Raw genomic sequence first — 18,818 nt, 5'->3', positions numbered from 1 at the left:
AGTCTTGTTTTGTTTTAAATGTAATATTTCATGTCTTTAGCTGCATTTAGTGGGAAATGGAAGTCCTGTTTATGTTTTTAAATGTTTTAATAAATATGGATAAATGGCCTTGCTTTCCATAAAGATTTAATTATTTGTACAGTAAATGACACCGTTGAAAGTGCCTGTTTGCCTGCACCCTGGAGCACTGCAGTCAGGACACCTCTCATCAAGGGTACAGTCTGGGCGAGGACAGGTCAGTCTGCAGGCCCCCCAGTCTGAAGCTTGCTTGTTTGGGATTCTGACTGTGGACATGTTATCCCTCCCAGAGATCTGACCGGCTACCCACTCAGATTAACTTGCATTTAGGTTTATCTTGGGAACTTCAGCCTTTTAAGAGGTGTCTTTGGTTGGTCTTTTTTCTTGGTAAGTTATAACTCCAGTCATAGAAACACTTTTAGAGTGTTCTGTCATGTTTACATGATAATTACAGGAAAACATGGAGGGGCAGGAAAGCGAAGGAAACTGAACACAGATGAAGGAGGCGATTAAGGACCCGGAGCAAGTTAGAGTCACTGCCTGTTTGCCCCCCCTTACCCCCCCGCCCCGGGGCTCAATCCTTTCCCGCTAGTAAGGGCCTCCACCATTTAAAAAGTGATCGTCCACCTCCTTGTCTCTAGTTCATGTTTGACGGAGCTACAAGGGAAAGACACTGAATGTGAGGTTCTTAGTTCAGAGGAGGGTTGATACTGTGCTCTCTCCATGCATGTGTTTTTTGCATCTCCACTAGAACTAAAATAATTGTGGGCATGGAGTAACAGCCGTTGGTATGTAGCAAGCATTGTCTTAATAAGTCCAAAACCAAAAAAAAAGAAAAAATATTTTCAAGATGAGCTGTTCTTTTAAAATGGTTGTCAGGCAACACACGGGTAACAGTCACCTAGTGATGCGTGTGCTCTTTCCCCTCCAAGATTCATTTCCTGAGACGCTGTACACAGGCTGTTCCTGCTGACGTTGGCTCTTTAATCACCCTCTGCCTGGGCAGTGTGACGCCGACAGGCATCAGGAGTCCCTGTGTGTCCCCATTCTGTGCGGGGGGGAGGTGACCAGGGTGTGTGCTGCCTGGCTGGGGGAGGTACAGGCACAGGTAAAGCTCTCCTTTAGTTCAGCATATAGTTTCCTATGGGCAGGGCTCCAAACCCTTAAAAACAAATTTTTGCTTTGGTTTTTACTTTTTAAACCTTATTTTTGTCCAATGGATAGACTTATACCTGCATCTTAAGACTAATGGGTTACAAAGAGTGTCTTTTTTTGTACTTTATTGGCACCGATAGGTTTGCTTGCATTTTTCCTGAACATAAACAACTTTATTGAGGTATAATTTACATGCCATACGATTCAGCCATTTAAATGGTGCAGTTGACTGTTTTCCAGTATATTAGAAGGTTGTGCAGCCATCACCATAATCTAGTTTTAGAGCATTTTTGTGGCCCTTAAAAAAAACCCCTTACCCATTTGTGATTACATCTCATCCCTCTCCCACTCCTGTCCCCAGCCCTAGGCAACCAGCCATCAGTGGGCTTTGTATAGATTTGTGTATTCTGAACATTTCCTATAAATGAAATCATGCATTTTTTGTGTGTGACTTATTCTACCTTACGTGGCATTTTCAGGGTTCATCTGTGTTGCCCACTGTACTATTCCATGGTGTGGCTGGCCCACATTCTGTACACCCATTCCTCAGTTGAAGGACATTTTTTGGGGTTTTCCAGTTTTTGGCCGGTATGAATAATGTTGCTGTGAATATTTGTGTACAAGTTTCTATTGGACGTATGTTTTCATTTCTCTTGGTCATGTTCCTGGGAGCAGAGTTGCTGAGTGTTATGGTAACTCTATGTTTAACTTTTTGAGTAACTGCCAGGCTGTTTTCCTCAGCGGCCACACCAGCTTGCACTCCAACCAGCAGTGCCTGCGCTCCCGGTTTGTCCATGTCCTCACCCACGCTTGGCATTTTGCTTCTGATTGGGTCTAGTCTGTGTGAAGTCGTATCATGTTGTTTCAATTAGCATTTTCCTAATGACATTGGGACTATGTTAATGTGCTCATTGGCCATTTGTGTATCTTTCTTGGGGAAAATGTTTAGCTCCTTTGCCTGTTTTTTAATTGGGGTGTTTTTCTTCCTGTTGAGCTACGGGCTTTGTTCTTCATGTGTCCTGTAAATAGTTCCTCAGTTACATAACTTGCAGGTATTGTCCCCTATTCTGTGTCTTCTCTTTCCTGGTGGTATCGTTTGAGGCACTGACGTTTTTATTTGGATGAAGTCCAGTTTATCTTTTTGTTTTGTTGTATTTTGGTTTCCTAAGATGCCATTGAAAGCCACAAGAATTACTGCATTTTAACTTCGAAGATATGGGACTTCTAAGAGTCACCCAGTTTCAGCTTGTACATTTGGGTCTTAGAGCCATTTTTAGTTAACTTGGTAGGTGCTGTCCAGCTTCACCCTTTGCAGGTGAATATTCAGTGGTCCCAGCGTCATCTGCTAAAAAGACCATGTTCCCCCCATGGAATCTTCTTGGCACCCTTGTCCAATAGGAATATTTCTCTAAACCAGATCAGAATGCGTAGACTTTTTGGACAACCCAGAGGTTTCATGAGCATGTTTGAACGAGTGAGTGTCTCCACCAAGTGATGAGCTAGCTGTTCCTGACACTGACTCTGGGATTGGAAGAACAGCATCTGATCAACCGAAATCCAGAATGTAAGCCTAGAGTCTGCTCCGTCGTCCCTCAGGTCTGGACAGAGAGCAGCTGCTCCCGACCACGGAGTCATCCTAAAGGTAGTTTGAAACTTGTCAGCTCTCTGGTAGCTGTGCTGGGCAGCACCAAGCTGCTTGTCAGACTCAGGCTATGAACAGCTGAAAACATGATTAACCTGCAGCCTCACTGGAGGGACCCCTCTGGAAAGAGCATGTTGGTGGTGGTCGGCATAGCACCTGCTCACGGGGTCGTCACAGCAGCTGGGTAACCGCAGAGGTGAGCTGCTGTGTTGTAGAGGAAAACTCAGCCGTGCTTCAAGTTGCCCAGATGGGAAGGACACTGGAGGGAGCACACTGATATCTTCCCCTGGACCCAAGTAATAAAAATAAAAAATAGCATTGATGGCAGCAGTAATGGTATTTATTGTTGCCTTTGATGTCTGTAATGGTCCTTTGTCTGCCTTAAACTTATTTGTGGGAGACATTGGAGTGAGTGGGGTATAGGGAGGACTACTGAAGTGACTTAAAACTTCTAACTTTTCAGTTTAAAAAACAAACACGGGTTACTTAAGGTTGCGTTCTGTAGCGGTATTCAAAACATGCTGCTTGCTCATCTTTAATGTTTAAGGAGCAGGTTTTTGTTTGTTGCTGGTTTGTTTTTAAAGTACCTATCGTGCTCTTTCCCTTTTGCTGACTGGTCTTTTCTAAGCAGCAAGACGCTTGTCAGTGTCCCTTACTTGTATTCTGATCAGGTAGGTGTGGAGGTGGAACGATTCCACCTTCACAGCCAGGTGCTTGCTTTGAGGCAAATTCCTGAGCACCTCGCCTAAGCCATGGGCACTAATCCCAAGCAGGAGCTTTGAAGAGCCCCAGCCCTGCCCCAGGTGTCCCTCCCCTCCCAGGGCCCCTTCTGCTCCCTGGAAGTATCCTTGTGCCTTCCTGACAGTCCCCGCCTGGAGGTATGCTGGGCTTTTGGAAGTGGTTCAAGGCCCTCTGGGAATAGTCTAAACTGTCGGTCTGGTGGGCAATCAGCTTTTATAAAATGGCTACTTTTGATGAGTTATAAACTAGATTTAGTAGGTGTATGACCATCAAGTGCAAGGTCCATTTGGGTCAGAAGCAAATAAATATATCCATCCCATCTCCCTCCCTCAAGCCCAGGTTCATATTATCACGGAGGGGTCAGGCAGAGCAGGGACTTTGCAGTGAGCTTGGAGCCTGGCTCTGCTTGTAATGGCCCCGTGACCTTGGAGAAACTGAAACTCAGAAAGCTGATCTGTAAACGGAAGGGAAGTTTGTGGGGATTGTGAGGAGTCCTGACATGTCAGGTTGCCGACCAGGGTGTGCAGGGCATAGACCTTTGTATAAGCGCTTTCCTCTGACCCTCTGGGTCCTGGTTCCCACACCGCACCAGAGGCTCCTGCTCGCCCTGTGTCCTCAGCTTTCCCACTCTGCCTTCCCTCCTCCCGACTTTTCCATGTCCGGTGCCTGAAAACCACAGTCCCGTCTGGACGGAGGCGTCCTTCGTGGAGGCGGCATCTTCTGTGCCTCTCAGGCACTCAGTGCTTTCTCAGTGATGTTTTCTAAATATTTTTTTCTTCTGCTCAGATATAAATTATCTGAGAAGTATTTTTCCTGAGATCTCTGTGTTCTACAGAATATAGTGAGTCCAGCAGGTGCTCCGTAGTTTCCCCATAGGAAGGAAACATCTTTCTCATTCTGCAGTTAATCCAGATCTAACCTGTAATCATCAGTTCTCAACGCCTTTTCTAGGCTATAAACCTGGGACACTTAGAGATGCCAGGAGGGTGTGGGTTGACTCTCCTGCTCCTCCAAGTGCCCCCTGAACTGGAGCAGAGGCCCTGCCGCCTGCACTTCCACACATTGTCCTCAGCCACAGCCTGCGAATTGCCCCCACAGCTTTATCTGCTGAGATGCTCTTTCTGACATTTCTTTCTTTTTTCGTGCAGGCGGCTGTGAGAAACAGGACAAGGATGTTTCACTTAAGGACTTGTGCTACTAAGTTGAGGCCGTTGACGGCCTCACAGACTGTTAAGACATTTTCCCAAAACAGACCAGCAGCCGCCAGGACGTTTGGGCAGATCCGGTGCTATACTGCCCCCGTGGCTGCGGAGCCCTTCCTGAGCGGGACTAGCTCCAACTATGTGGAGGAGATGTACTATGCCTGGCTGGAGAACCCCAAGAGTGTTCACAAGGTAAGGCTCGCAGGAGCGGGTCCTTGTGTATTTGGAGTGGCTGACCTTGGCCAGACATCCAGGTAAGTGTCCTGAGGAGCCTGCAGGCAGGCAGGCAGGCCGAGGCTGGGAGCCCCGGTGACCCAGGTGCTCTGCGGCCACCCAGGCCCAACAGGAACCACCTCCTCTGGAGAGGTGCCCCACTCCCTGCGTGCCTCGCTCTCTGGAACAGATAGTGGTCAACCAGCAAGGACCTGAAGACACAAGTGGACCACCTCCGGGCTCCCGGCGAGGCTGCTAGAGAAAAGAAGCTGGCAGCTGGACGAGCTGCGGACTCTCCTTTGTCCCAGTGTCCTGAGAACCCTTAAAGCCAACTCATGTGACGTCGCTGTCCTTCACATTTAGATCACCATGCTCATGGATTTCTCCAGTATCTGGAAGTAAATTCTGTGAAGGCTTTCTTCTGATTCCTCTGAGTCACCTGTAAGGCATGTCCTTCTTAGCGTCTCTCCTCTTGATTTGCTTGGTACAAGGTACACCTAGTGGCAGAATTTCTTAACAGCATTTGACCAGTGGAAATTTGTGGGTTTCACTGATCATTTCTTGGTTTTCAAGTCAGGCAGTAGCTCAGTGCGGGAGCTGGAGGCAGGGCCCCAAGTTGCTCAGGCTCCTGAGCCTGGGGGCAGGTGTGGGAGGTTGCAGAGATGGCTGTGGAAGGCACTCGGGTTGGCAGAGATGTGTTCAGTGCAGGCTGATGTCATCACTCGGTTGTCTCCTTCCTTGTGAATCTGGGTCTCATCATCGGAGGACAGCCAGCTTCCACTGGCCCTGAGAACAAGGGCCATGTTAGTGACATTTAAGATTGGGTGCATTCGTATGACTATGGGAGCCACCGGCTCTGTCTCACCAGAAATGCCACCTTTCTATCTGAACCTCATGGCATTAGCTGGGTCCTTCCCGTTTCCATGGCCGCCTGAGCCCGGTGGGGCCTGGCTTCCCCTGAGGTGCTCTAGAGCCTTCCCCAGGCTGTAGACAGTGGGCACCTGGAAGGAAGTGCTGTGAGTATGACCTTGCTGGGGTGTGGGGAGCCAGAGGTCTCCGAGGACAGTTGCTGCAAACTTATCTCTAGAGTAAACTTAGCCCAGGGGTTACGTAACCAGACTGTCCTCTCGTGCTCAGGCCTGCCCCTTGCCCTCCTTTTCCCAAGTATGACCTCTTACAAGGACTTCTTAAATTATAGTTGGATTTAGAGAATAGCACCTGAATGCATGAGGCTCACCTGTTACCCTGGGGTGTTGGAGGGGCATGGGGGACACCTGGCTGCTGAATAGCCTGCCAGTCCTTTCTCTGACAGCCTGATGGGGCCCTGCCTTTAGTCTCGGGCAGAGACCAGGGTGTGTTGTGCACTCTCAGGTCGATAGGGCAGAGCTGAGGCAGCTTTTCCTTTGCTGACCTTGGAGTTTGTGGTGCTTTGCTTGCACACCATGAAGAGAAGAGAGTGAAGTAGTTTGGAGATGCTCTCCCTGAGCTACCTGTGGTTTAAAAGCAACGGCATTGCTCTACTCAAGCATAAATCCATTTGGTTTCCGTAACTGAGGAATACCCGAGTAGAACCCCCAATTTTAGCTGCTTCTGTCCTCAGCTGGGTATGGTCTGAGCAAGGCCCTGCGGTGGATGGGGTCTGAAGGCCAGTGCTGTCCTTCAAGACACTGAGCCCCAAAGCAGGAACCTTTTGTGCAGGGTCTGTGGGGTGGGCAGTCTGCCACCAGCCTCTGCACCTGGGCGTCCTGTACAGACAGATGGCAGTCACCGTCTTTTCAGCAAGGGCATGGGCCCTGTGGTTGGCTTAGAGAGGAGAGGCATGTTGGGAGGTTGTAGAGACTGCCCAGCACAGCCTTTTCCTGCAGTAGTGACATGAGTGACCATGTGCACAGGAGCTGGTGCTGGGACATTGGGCAGAAGTTGCCATACTTTCTAACCTGAAAGAGCCCCTGTGAGAGGTGGTGGGAAGACAGGCACCTGGTGGCCAGCAGGTCACTGGTGACCGTCCTTGCTTGAGGAGTCACTGTCCATTTGTCCAACTGAACTAGCGAAACCCTTGTTTTAAGATGCCATGCATCTGTTTTCCTTGGTGACTGTGGCCCTTGGTTTCCTGTTTGTAGTTAAAAGGTTTTGGGTAGGATCAGAACTTAACGTGGTTGGCATGGTGCTGGCGTCTGGGGTGGATCGGCAGTCCCTGATTTATCACTATGATGGCCTTTGAACCTGGGGCTTGGTCCATCCTGGGGTGGCCATCAGGTGATTGGGGAGTGTTTGCGGGTGGGTAGGGTGGACTCCCATCTAAGATAGAGACAGCAGGACTAACACAGAAGTGGTGTTGGACAAGGGGAAGTGGCTTAGTCAGCCCAGAACCCAGAGTCCTAGAGTTTGGCAGCTGAAATAAGCATTAGTAACCCAGGATTAAGTTCTGATCAACCTCTTGTCCCTGTAAGTGCTATTTGAAGTATAAGGAGCTGTGCAGGCATGGGGTGTCCCCCTATGCAGCCTGGGCTCCTGCTTTCATAGGTGAGGAACCAGGCCCAGAGCCCAGGCGACCTCCCCGGCTTCTCCCAGCCTGTGGGAGGGAACAGGGACTCCCAGACCCAGAGCTGTGGCAGGCAGGCCCATCATGGTGGGTTCCTTCATGCGCAGGCCCCGTTAAGTCGTGCACTTTTGCCAGCTGATGTGTTCAACACACAGTGGGGCCTTTGAGACAGTGAGGGACACCATGGGAGCGCTTGCTGCCCCTCCAACCCTGAAGCCTCTGTGAATGGTCTCTGGTGTGAACTCACTGCTGGGAGCTTGGTGCTGAGATGCTTGCGATCTGCTGACAGTGAAGAGGCAAAGTCCATTGTCTCACTGAGCCGCTCACACCTGCATTCCCTGGTAGCAATCCCTTGCCTGCCGAGGTCAGCACCTCTCTGAGGTGGGGTGGAGCCTCTGGACTCTGTACAGTCCAGGTTCATCCAGCTGACACCACACCCAGCTTTCTTGCAGCCCCCAGGGCGTCCAGAGCAGGATTTTCTTTTATCCTCAGCTAGGATACGTCTTCCTGATTTGAGAGAGAAAGGGAGAGGGGAGAAGCATTGATGTAAGAGAGAAACACAGGGTTGCTCTCATACGCACCCCCACCGGGGATTAAACCTGCAACCTAGATATGAATCAAACTCGCAACCTTTCAGTGCACAGGACGATGCACTGATCCACTGACCACACTGGCCAGGGCCAGAGCAGGACTTTTTGTAGACACAGAGGAGTGGGGATGCCAGCGTGGGAGCAGGTTTGGGGTAAAGGAGATAGTTGATTAGGTTTTCTGCAGCAGGTGCAGCTTGCTATTGGTTCTTGCCATGGGAGGCTGGGCAGCTCCTGCCCCATTATCTCCATGTTGGAGGGGCTCTTTGTAGGCCAGGCCCTCAGTGACGGAGGCTTGGATGGAGGCCAGGGGGAGCCCTGGGCCAGAGCCCCTCCCAGGATGCTAGGAGCTGGCTTGGGCCTGCCGTCAAAGCTCCAGGAAGTTGGAAATGTTTGGGTGTTGGTGTGTCAGCTTTGTATTTCCCTGAAACGAACCAGGCAGGGGCCAAGCAGGGCTTTCCCTTGCACTGGGGAGAGGACACGGAGGTGGCCTCTCCTTTCTCCCAGAAGTAAGTGGGTTTCTGTCTCTGGTGGACACAGAGCCTCTCACCACAGTAGAGCAGGGTCAGTGAGTGTTGGTGGGAGTAGCCTGATGGGCAAGTTGGAAGGATGTCCTGGGGTTCCGAGTCCCACCCAGGAGGCAGAGGGAGGCCGGGTCAGGTACATGGTGCAGGTGCCTAGTGACTGATGCTGGACGATAACCTCAGAGCTGTCCTACCCGTCAGCCAACAGTTCCAGTCAAGCAGCAAAGAGTCAGACAGCACAGGAAAAGCAGGAAGGCCTTGAAGAGTGAGATTTGTTAAAACACTTTAAAATTATCATTAAGATATAATTCACGCCCAGCAGGCGTGGCTCATCGGTTGAGCATCGACCTCTGACCCAGGAGATCTCGGTTGATTCCCGGTCAGGGCACATGCCTGGGTTGTGGGCTCGATCCGCAGTCGGGCACCTGCAGGAGGCAGGCGATCAATGACTCATCATTGATGTTTCTCTCCCCCTCTCCCTTCCTCTCTCTGAAATCAATAAAGACATATATTTTTTTAATTTTAAGAAGGTATTACTTACAGTTTTTATGAAGATAAAAGCTGTTTTTTAGTATATTCACCATGTTGTATGGTCATCACCCAGAAGTTTGATTTTTAATAACTTCTGAATACAAGAGGGATATGTTCTTACTGCAGAAGATTTGGACATTCTACAAAGCTCCCCTGGAAACAGTTTGGCAGGCGGCGGGCTGCCCTGTGCGAGGAGGATGTCCCAGGCCTCCACCTGCCCCAGCAGGTTGTCTGGTTGTGATTGGTGGCAGCAGGCAGTGGTCGTTGGGGACCGTGGGGTCAGCTATTATCTGCCCTGGACAGCACAGGGAAGCCTGCCTGTGAAAGACAGGAGACCACTCCATACCTGGCTGGCACCTGGCGGCGCTCCCTAGGGAGGCGAACACAGACCCAGTGACGATTCTGCAGGTTCTTTAGGAAGTCTGACCATAGCTTATTGACGGGAGAGCCTTGGACACTGGAGCATGAATGGCCGAGAAGGAAGACAGTGTTTTCATGTTTCCAGCCTCTCCGGTGTTTAATAGTTGGGGCTTTTTTTTTTGCAGTGGAAGTTTATTAGGTCTTCATCTCTCTGACCTCTGAAATATTTTTTTTAAACTCCTACCTTTGCATGAGGTGAATAAACTTAGAATTCATAGTGTCCAAGTGGATTAGGAGGACAATCATTCAACTGAAATAGCCGAGAGCAGGGAAGAAGGAACGAGCCAGTTCTCTGAGCACAAAGGAAACTGAGACTGACATGAACACGCTGGGCTCTTACTGCCTACGGACTGTGCTCACTGCTGTTCCACACGATTCGGTCTTGACCACAGACCTGTGACAACCGCAGATTTTTCTCTTCCTCCTACAGCTGAGAAAACAGCCCAGACGTTAGGTGCCTCCTCGAGATTTCAGGGCTCAGGTTGAGTTCTCCCTCTGACCACATTCCCTCAGCCCCAGCTCCTAAGTGGCCTTCCCCAGCCCTGGGCTGCCTCTCATACAAGGGCCCGCTTTGTCTTGGGGGTGAGGGCACAAGCAAGGCCTGGGCCCCAGAGGCTGTGATGAGGGTGCAGGAGGTCAGGGGACAGACAGGCAGGAAGGGGTCTGTCCTGCCTCTGGGCTGCCTTGGCCTTTGGGATGGCAATGGAAGGGCAGCCAGAAGGCACCTGCATCATTGATAATGGGTGTCCTGAGGGTTGAGGGGGGCTGGCCCAGCCTCCGACACCTGCCCCTGGGGGTGGAAGCAGCTGACCAGAGCAAGGGGACTCCTCCCTCCCAGGACAAGACCCGCCTGCCAAGATCAGTTCTTTTTTTGGCTGGAAATGAGGGCAAGGCCCCCAGCAAGTGACACGTGTGTTCCTTCTCTCTTTAGTCATGGGACATTTTTTTCCGCAACACCAATGCCGGGGCGCCCCCAGGCACTGCCTACCAGAGTCCACTCCCCCTGAGCCTGGGCACCCTGTCAGCTGTGGCCCGAGCACAGCCCCTGGTGGCTGCACAGCCCAACGTGGACAAGCTGGTGGAGGACCACCTGGCGGTGCAGTCTCTCATCAGGGCCTACCAGGTAAGGTGGCACCAGCTGGCCTCCTGAGGCTGTGTCATTGCCCTCCACTCCTGCAAACACTGGGCGCTGTTTCCCTGCCCTGGGGTCTAGGGACGCAAAAATGAAAAAGATGAGAAAAGGAGCCAGGACCATCTCACCCTTGGAGCAGATCCTCTACCACCTTTAGCGCCTGCCCTGGAAATAGTTCCTTGTTGGTTGGCAGGAAAGATTTGTGGGCAGGGAAACAGTGTCAGGCAGCAGGAAGTGCCAGTGACCAGGAGGACTGAGCTGTGTCAGCTGCTAGTACCCAAGTGGGAGAGGAGGAAATGAACCTGTAGGGGTTGGGGACAGAACACGCCCACAGGAGCAGGGGCAGGCAGGTGAGGGCACTGCAGTTCTTGGTCAGCCCACTGGAGAACTGGTACCAGGCTGGGAGCAGTCCTGGGGAGCAGAAATCTTCGGGAACCCCTGGGACCCAGGCTCCCCTGCTGCCTCTCTCGTCACTGCAACGCAGCAGGGGCGTTGGGGGTTCTCCCCCTGTGCACCTGTCCTGACACCTGTGGCACCTCACTCAGGTGTCAGGACAGGCGCACAGGGGAAGGTGGCGAGTAGGTTTTCTCTCCCCAAGGAAGTGAAAGCAGCAGGGACCTGTGGGCCACAGGCCGTGCCCTACAGGTCTGCTCCCTGTGGACGTTTCTGTGGAAGGGCAGCCGTGCACTCAACCCCAGCAACTGCTGCTGCCCAGGGGATGTCATCGGTCCTGCCAGAGCCAGCCCAGGAGCCTGGGAACATGCCCCATGCTTCAGGGAACAGGACTGGAGGCATTCTCTTTCTCTCCTGTTTTAGTCAGTTCAGGTCAGAGGCGGAAGTCCCTGTCATAGCCGTCCTGTGTCTGACCCCTTGCCGATCCCCAGCAGGGACATGTGGGACCCCAGGGCCGAGCTCACACTGCCTCTGCCCACCGCCGACCTCCCTCCTTTCTGCGGGACCTTTTCCTGCTCTAAGCCCAGTCAGTGTCCACTGGGGTAACTGCCCCAACAGAGCCCATTTCTACTCATCCAGGGAAAGGAAGGGTCCCAGGGAGTAAGTAGGTCCCTTTAGGCCCCCGGATTCCTTGCAACCTGGGAGTTCACCTTGCTGTGAAGGTGCGTTGTGCACAGGAGAGCGGGAAAGCCAGCGTCCTAAGGCCTTAAAGTTAATCCCACTCCCTGGGCTCACGGCTCGTGGGGAAGGTGTGACCACGTGTGACTTTCACCCCACAGCCCGGGACCTGCTTAACCACTGCTTGTGTTATTGCTTCCAGGTCAGGGGTCACCACATTGCAAAACTTGATCCTCTCGGAATTAGTTGTGTAAATTTTGATGATGCTCCAGTAACTGTTTCTTCAAACGTGGGTGAGGATTAATCTGTAAACGCTAATTTTAATGTAATTTTACTTTTTTTTACCCCTTCCCTCTTTTTTTTCTTCTGTCCTTTTGTGTGTGTCCCGCCCTCCCCATCGCTGGCCCTTCCGTAGATACGAGGGCATCATGTAGCACAGCTGGACCCCCTGGGAATTTTGGATGCCGATCTGGACTCCTCCGTGCCCGCTGACATTATCTCATCCACAGACAAACTTGGTGAGGGTCTGAGAGCGGCCAGCGCTGCGCTGCTTAGCTCCTGCGTCCCAGCCTGTGACAGCCAGGCGCCCCTGACGGAGGGGAGACTCTTAAGTTTCCTTCGTTCTGATCACTTGAAATTTGTCAGTCATGCAGCCTCAGTGTGTTTTATCCCAGCTCCTCGGGCAGATTGTATGGGCTCAATTGTCTGAGTCTCGAATTGGGAAGTGAAATTGGTGCAGGTGGATCAGGTGATCGGAGACTCAGTCCTCTGGCTTTGGGCCCAGACCCTGGTGCAGGGGCCCGTGAGGGTGAGGCCCCCTCAGCCCTGCATCGCACTGCCCCACGCGGTGCCCTCAGCACGGCACGGCCACCTCCGACAGGGCGAGTTCCAGAGCAGGGGGTGCAACCAGGGGTCTCGATTCTCACCTGCCAGTGATCACACTGAGGAAACTTGGGAAGGCGCCTGGTGTGCAGGGAGGCTCACCCCTCACCCTCACTGCTGTGCAGGGCGTGGCTGGGCTCACACTTGCAGCCGCTTCCTTGAGTTAATCAACCTGCTCTAAGGCACCGAGCTGCTAACCACACTAAAGAAATGAAGGCGAGACTAATTCTGACCTGGGCGGGTCTCCTGGGAACACTGTGCATGCTAACGAGACTGATGATTACCTCTCTGCCTAACCTGCTCCCACGAGGGGACTAACGCCTCCTCTGAGGCAGGGTGGCCAGTGCTCCCTGGGAGGTCAGGCACTGGTCAGGTAAGGCTGGACGCAGACCATGGGGGCTCTGGCCTTGGTGTCAGCGGCTTCATTTCAGAACCGTCCAGGTAACAGGGTTCCCTCTGTACTGTACCTGTGCTCCGGAAAGAGGGGGAAGCCGCCTGAATGTGACGGGACAGGGTCAGTTCAGGGCATAGACAGCACGTGTGGAGTCTGCTCCTTTTTTCGGTGGTGACAACTTTGTGCTCCCAGAAGTGAGCTTCTCTCTGGGTGTCCCCAGGACAGAGTCTCCCTCCTCCCCTTCAGCATGTAGCCCTGCAGCACCCAGACCTCACACCTCCTCGCCCCGCGAGTCTTCCCAGGAGAGGGCCTGAGTGTCCTGCGGCAAAGCCTCCAGCAGATCAGGAAGGGTACGTGGGAGGTGGGCTCTCCTCTCCTAGGGCTTCCTTGGGTGCCAGTTTCTTGGCATCAAAATGGACCTTTTTCAGTGGTTCTCAGCTCATTAGAACTGCCTGGGGGCCTGGGCTCTTCTCTGTCCCACTTGTCACTGGGCAGATAACAGAGAGTCACAGTTGCTGGCACAGGTGAGGAGCCAGGCCCTGGGCCCTGCTCCTCTGCCCACAACCTGAGTTGGGGCCAAGGCAGGGCCATTCCTCTTGTGAGGCTGCGGCCTTGCCTGCCATCCACCCTGGAATGGCGCCCCTGATGGTGTATCTCATGGTGACTGTCATGAGCCAGGATACCGCAGGCTTCAGTGTCCTTAGCTCATTGGAGGAAGAGATGCCAGGAGCCCCCAGAACCACTTGGACTAAGTTGGGGAGCCACCCCCCCTTTGCAGAAGAAAAGTGTATTTTTCTCCTGAGAATTTGAAATAATTGGACATAGAAGTTGTGATAAGTTTTTTCTTTAGGTACAAAAGTAGGAAATAGTGTGCACCCCATATTTATTTGAGTCTGTAGGGAAATCAGTCTTGAGTTGTCTCACCCTTGATGTGTTCAGATGAAGAAAACAGTGGTCGAGCACGACCACTCCGTCCGTGGCCTAGACAGCTCCTCAGGCGCTTTGTGCCCTGTGATACCTGAACCTCAGGCCTGGCTCTGCCAGTACCTGTCTCCTTCTCCATCAGGTTTCAAAGTTCACTGAGCTCAGAACGGAGCCTGGGGCCCTCAGCTCACAAGGCCCGGAGTTGGCACAGTCTAGGCAGGAGCTGCTGGTGAGATGGAGACGGATTCAGAAGCTTAGCAATGGGGCCCAGGTCCCGTAGGGCGGGGTCAGGCCCTGGCTTGCCCGAGTGGCAGGGACGCAGTGTTGCTCCATGCAGGGATGTGGTTCACGAGTAGATCCAGGCTGAGCAGTTGCTGCTGGTGTCCCCTTTGCTGCCATGCCTCCTCAGAGCTTCTTCTCTGTGGGGAAACTGAGGCTTGGGCAGCGTGCACACCCACACGTTCCAGAACACAGTCTGCAATTGGAGAAGCACGCGGTAGGCGAGGACAGCAAGCCGTGTACTGTGCGAGCAGGGCAAGAGTCCACGAAGACTCTTCAGGTGGAACGTGTAAATTCTTCCTGTGGAGTCCTTGACCTTTTCTGACCAATCTTGAGAAGGCTGGGAGATGCTGGCCCAGAAACCCTCCCGGCCCAAGTCAGGTAGAGAGGTGGGTCCCTAACTGGCTGGGCGGCCGCCTGTCTTGGGTGCTCCTAGGAGGGACATCAGGACGCAGCATAGTGTGGAGGTGGTGGGCTTGCTGGTAGTTCTGATTGAAATGTAATTGGTGTCCACACAGCTTCTCCCTGAGGTGGGGGCTGTGTTTTCATTGTGCAGCTGATGGGTAAGAATGGGCGCCTTTCCTCAGGATGTGTGTTTGGGGCAGGTCCTAGGTGCCAGGCTGTCCATCCACCCACCTCCCAGAGGAGGGTTGGGAGCTCAAAAGTGAGCCCCCTGTGTGCCTCACCCTGTTGCCTTCTAGCTGGAAACCGATTGCAGAGGGGTCAGTCGGTCACTGTGGCCCCCCAGGCTTGGTGTAGACTGTCGGGCTTCTGGCCGAACCAATCTGTCCTTAACGGGTCTGGGGACCTGGAGGAAGTTCCCTTCAATTCCTGCGCTCCTCCTCTTTCAGGTGCAATGCTGGCATTAGATTCCAGGTTTAAAAGGCCGCCGGGTGGTTTCTGTGTAAGTGCCGCAGTCTGCGTGCTCACAGTGAGAGGGTGATGGAGACTTCAAAGTGAGGCTCCGGTAAAGCAGAACTGGAAACATTGTATCAGCGAGAGGAAGCGCCAGGGTCTGCCTGTTGCTGTCTTGGGCAGTGAATTTGAGTTAAACACTTAAAAACCCAACTTAAAAGTCCACAATTGAAACGTTTTAGCTGCTTCACTGAGTTTGCTCACCCCCAGACCTTCCTTCTCTTGATGGCTGGGAGAATGCGCTAAACACAGTTGACTTTTAATTTGCTTTCATAGCATGAAAGAGTGGAGAGCAGTTTGTTGGAGGCTTACTGGCTCTGTGAGCTGGGGTCAGGCTCCCTGAGTGACTCAGGAGGGCGGCTGAGCTAAGGCCAATGTGGGATGTCCCTGCAGGCTGTCCTCCCTCCTGGACACCCAGGCCTGGTGTTGGTCCCCCCTCTTGCCTGCCAGCTGGAGCACAGTGGTCCAGCCCCAGCCTGCGTCTCCGCAGAGCCTCCCATACTCGGCAAGAAGTAACTCCCTCCAGCGTGTTCAGGTGCTCAGGTGTTGGGACCCTGTGTGCGCTCGTCAAGGACAACCAGAATGTCACTTACTCCTCAGTCCCCTCTCTGCGGGGGTTCTGTACTGTTTTCTCCGACACACACCTGTGACGGGTATACCTTATAAATTAGGCACAGTAAGAGTAACCTCAGTGGCTACCGATGAGATAATTAACAACATGCTGTAACAGAGGTCAGGAAAAGGTGGTCCCTCTCCCTCTGATAACAGGCGGCTACTGAGCGACCAGTGAACTGCTGGATAAAGGAATGATTCCCATCCCAGATTCACATCCCAGGCAGGACAGAGCGGGACGGCTCAAGACTCTGTCACGCTGCTGAAAACAGCGTGCACTTGGAAACTTGTGAATTGTTTATCTCTGGAATTTTCCATTTAATGTTTCTGGGTGTGGTTGACCAAGGATAACTAACCCACAAATGGGGGGCTGCTCTACAGGCGAAAATAAAAGCACTCCCTGCCCTGCCCAGAGTGAGCACGTGTGACATCGTATCAGACGGTGCGTGTGCAGGTGCCCCCAGCACCGCCCTGTGTCTGGACTGTGAGGACTGAGGAGGAAAAGGGAGCTGAGCTTCCTCTGCAGAGCCTGCGTGTGTGTCTTTGAGCCAGGCTCCCAGGTCTGTGCTGGGTGCTGTTGTTCCCACCTGAGCAGAGTCCCCACGTACCCTCTGAGTCAGGTCTCGCCATCCACATCTCAGGGAGTGTTGCTGGCTTTCTCGTGCCCTAACTCCCAGGGCAGGGGGTGGTGGCAGGGATGGTGACCATGCTCTGACCACTCAGCCGTCAGCCTTGCGATCCTGTTATCAGGAGCCTCCCCGACCCCCAGGCCCACGCACCCAAGTGACCAGGTCAGGAGAAGGTATTTGTTGATTTTCACTGTGACCAGGAGAGCTGCCTGCTGAGCACGTGGCTGTGGGTTGTGTTCTCCAGGCTGAGCACCTCGGTTCTAGTACTGCCTGAGGGGCGACAGACCCGCCTCCCCGTCTAGAACCCCCCCGAATCTTGAGGGTTCAGATCTAGTCTCCTGTCTGAGGAATGAGAACCTTTCATCTTTTTCTTTGCTTTTCCCAAAGTGTCCATATTGGGTGGACTCCTTCCCAGGAGCCGTGTGTCGGCCATGTCTGTAGGAGGGGAAGGGAGGGGGCCAGACGCCTCCCCTCAGGCCAGCTGTTGACCCCAGAAGTCCCGCCCTTGTCCCCCGCCCTTGTCCCCCACCCTGCTGTCCTTCAGTGTCTGTGTCTGTGATGGTGTCTGTGCGTCCGTCTGCTGTGGCGGGTGGGGGTTCTGAACTAACTCTCACCTGTCTTTTTCCTCCTGCGCTCCCCACGCTCCCCGCTCTCAGACCTTGCCGTTTTCCAGGAGCGACTCCGAGTGCTAACAGTGGGAGGTATGGAAACCAGCCTTCTTCTGGGAGCTGGGCTGCCTGGGACAACGTGCGACTTCTCCCAGCATGCCCTTGGGGGAAGTTGACATGCTGTCCCTCTTCTGGAGGTTGTTACTTATTGGAAATGTGTTTTCCCGTCACTCAGTTGTGACCCAGCAGGTAGAGCTGCTTCTCACGTCATTTCTGTTCCATCCAGCTGTGTCCTGGGACATCTCCACCCCCCCACCCCCCGTGTGGCACCCTCGCTGCGCTGGTCCCTCGTGCTCAGGGGCTCCCGCTGGCACCCACGGGCCCGGGCCACGTTGTGGCTTGCATGTGCACCCCCTCCCCTCCCTCACTCTAGGCCCTAGCCAGACTCTGCATTCTCTCCGATTCTGTACTGGGCATTTGTAACAAGATTTCCCGTTTAGTGTATTGATAAAAACGTCATGGAGTGAGGAACCCTAATGACCCCAGGCTCTTGGCCCAGCACCTTCGAGGACTCCAGAGTGGGTGCTGGGGTCCTCTGCCTGTTGCCACTCGCCCACGGCCAGTCTTCCTTCCATACCAGGTGCCTCTCAGTTCTCTCTTCCTCCATTTGCTCATCGTATTTGTCAGAATCTAGTTGGGTTTTTTTGTGTGTTTTTTAATCCTCACTTGAGGATATTTTTCCATTGCTTTTCGGGGGGGGTAGAGAGAGAGAGAAAGAGAGAGAGAGGAGAGAGAGAGAAACATTGATGTGAGAGAGATACATCGATTGATTGCCTCCTGCAAAGGCCCAGACCAGGGCCAGGGATTAAACCTGCAAACGAGGTACATGCCCTTGACTGGAATCAAACTCGAGACCCTTCAGTCTACGGGCCAGTGCTCTAACCACTGAGCCACACCAGTTAGGGCGTGAGACTAGTTTTGATTAAACTTATTTTGAGATTCAATAGGCACTTGTTAGAAATAAGAGAGCTTGTGCCTCCCAGCCAGTTAGCTCCCCAGGGATCACACCCTGTTGACCACAGCACGTCCCAGCCAGGTGCTGCCGCTGCTTGTCTGCCCCACGGGGTCCCTCCTGCTGCCCTCTGATGACACCATTTCCCCCCACCCGTGTGTACCCTGGCAACCACTGTCTGTCCTCCTGTTTCTGTAATGTCATTTCCAGAAGGTTGTGCTAATGGAGTCACCATATGTAATATTTGGGATTGACGGTTTCCCATCAGCCTGATTGTCTGGTTTCACCTTGCCTGTTTCTAACACTGCTCCTTGGATTGCCGGGTAGCCTTCCTGGCCCGAGTGGCCACAGCCACTTGTTGATAGACCTTGGGTTACTTCTTCCTTGGACTGACGGGGTCTTTGCAGACCTGGAGTTTTAAATCCTGAATAATCCAGTTTGTCAGATTTTCCTTTGGGGGATTGTGCCTTTGGTGTCTCGTCTAAGCACACTTTCCTTAGGGCTTGATTCCAAAGCTGCTCTCCTGTGTATTTTTCCAAAGGTTTTATAGTTTTGCATTTTACAGTTAAATCTATGGTCCGTTTTGAGTTAATTTCTGCATAAGACAGGAAGGTAGGTGAAGGGTTTTGCTTGTTTATTGGGGGAGGAGGTTTGCCTGCAGGTGTCTGATGGCTCCAGCACCATTCGTTGGAGGGTATCTCTCCTTCCTTGAGTCGCTTCTGTACTTTGTCAGAAATCAGCTGGGCTTGTTGGGGGGGGGGGGGTTCTGTTCTGTTCTCTGGTCT

The 18,818-nt window shown here is 52.8% G+C and overlaps 1 protein-coding gene across 7 annotated transcripts in view; it reads left to right on the top strand.

The window, feature by feature from the left end:
* Positions 1–18,818, top strand: part of OGDH (oxoglutarate dehydrogenase) — a 33,980-nt gene that overhangs the window by 3,203 nt on the left and 11,959 nt on the right. For 2 of the 7 annotated variants that reach the window (XM_081147402.1, XM_081147398.1), the window contains exons 2-4: positions 4,705–4,950; positions 10,507–10,698; positions 12,194–12,296. In XM_081147402.1, coding sequence (XP_081003528.1) covers positions 4,729–4,950; positions 10,507–10,698; positions 12,194–12,296 — 517 coding nt within the window. In that variant the 5' untranslated portion in view covers positions 4,705–4,728. Of the gene's footprint in view, positions 1–2,620; positions 2,816–4,704; positions 4,951–10,506; positions 10,699–11,980; positions 12,297–17,069; positions 17,115–18,818 lie in introns of those variants that run through there. The other 5 variants (XM_081147404.1, XM_081147399.1, XM_081147401.1 and 2 more) reach the window with 5 other exon arrangements.

Source organism: Miniopterus schreibersii (assembly GCF_964146895.1).
Source record: "Miniopterus schreibersii genome assembly, chromosome: 9".
Classification (NCBI taxonomy): Eukaryota; Metazoa; Chordata; class Mammalia; order Chiroptera; family Miniopteridae; genus Miniopterus; species Miniopterus schreibersii.
The sequence above is the reverse complement of the archived record's forward strand: the minus strand, read 5'-3'. Positions and strand labels throughout refer to the sequence as shown.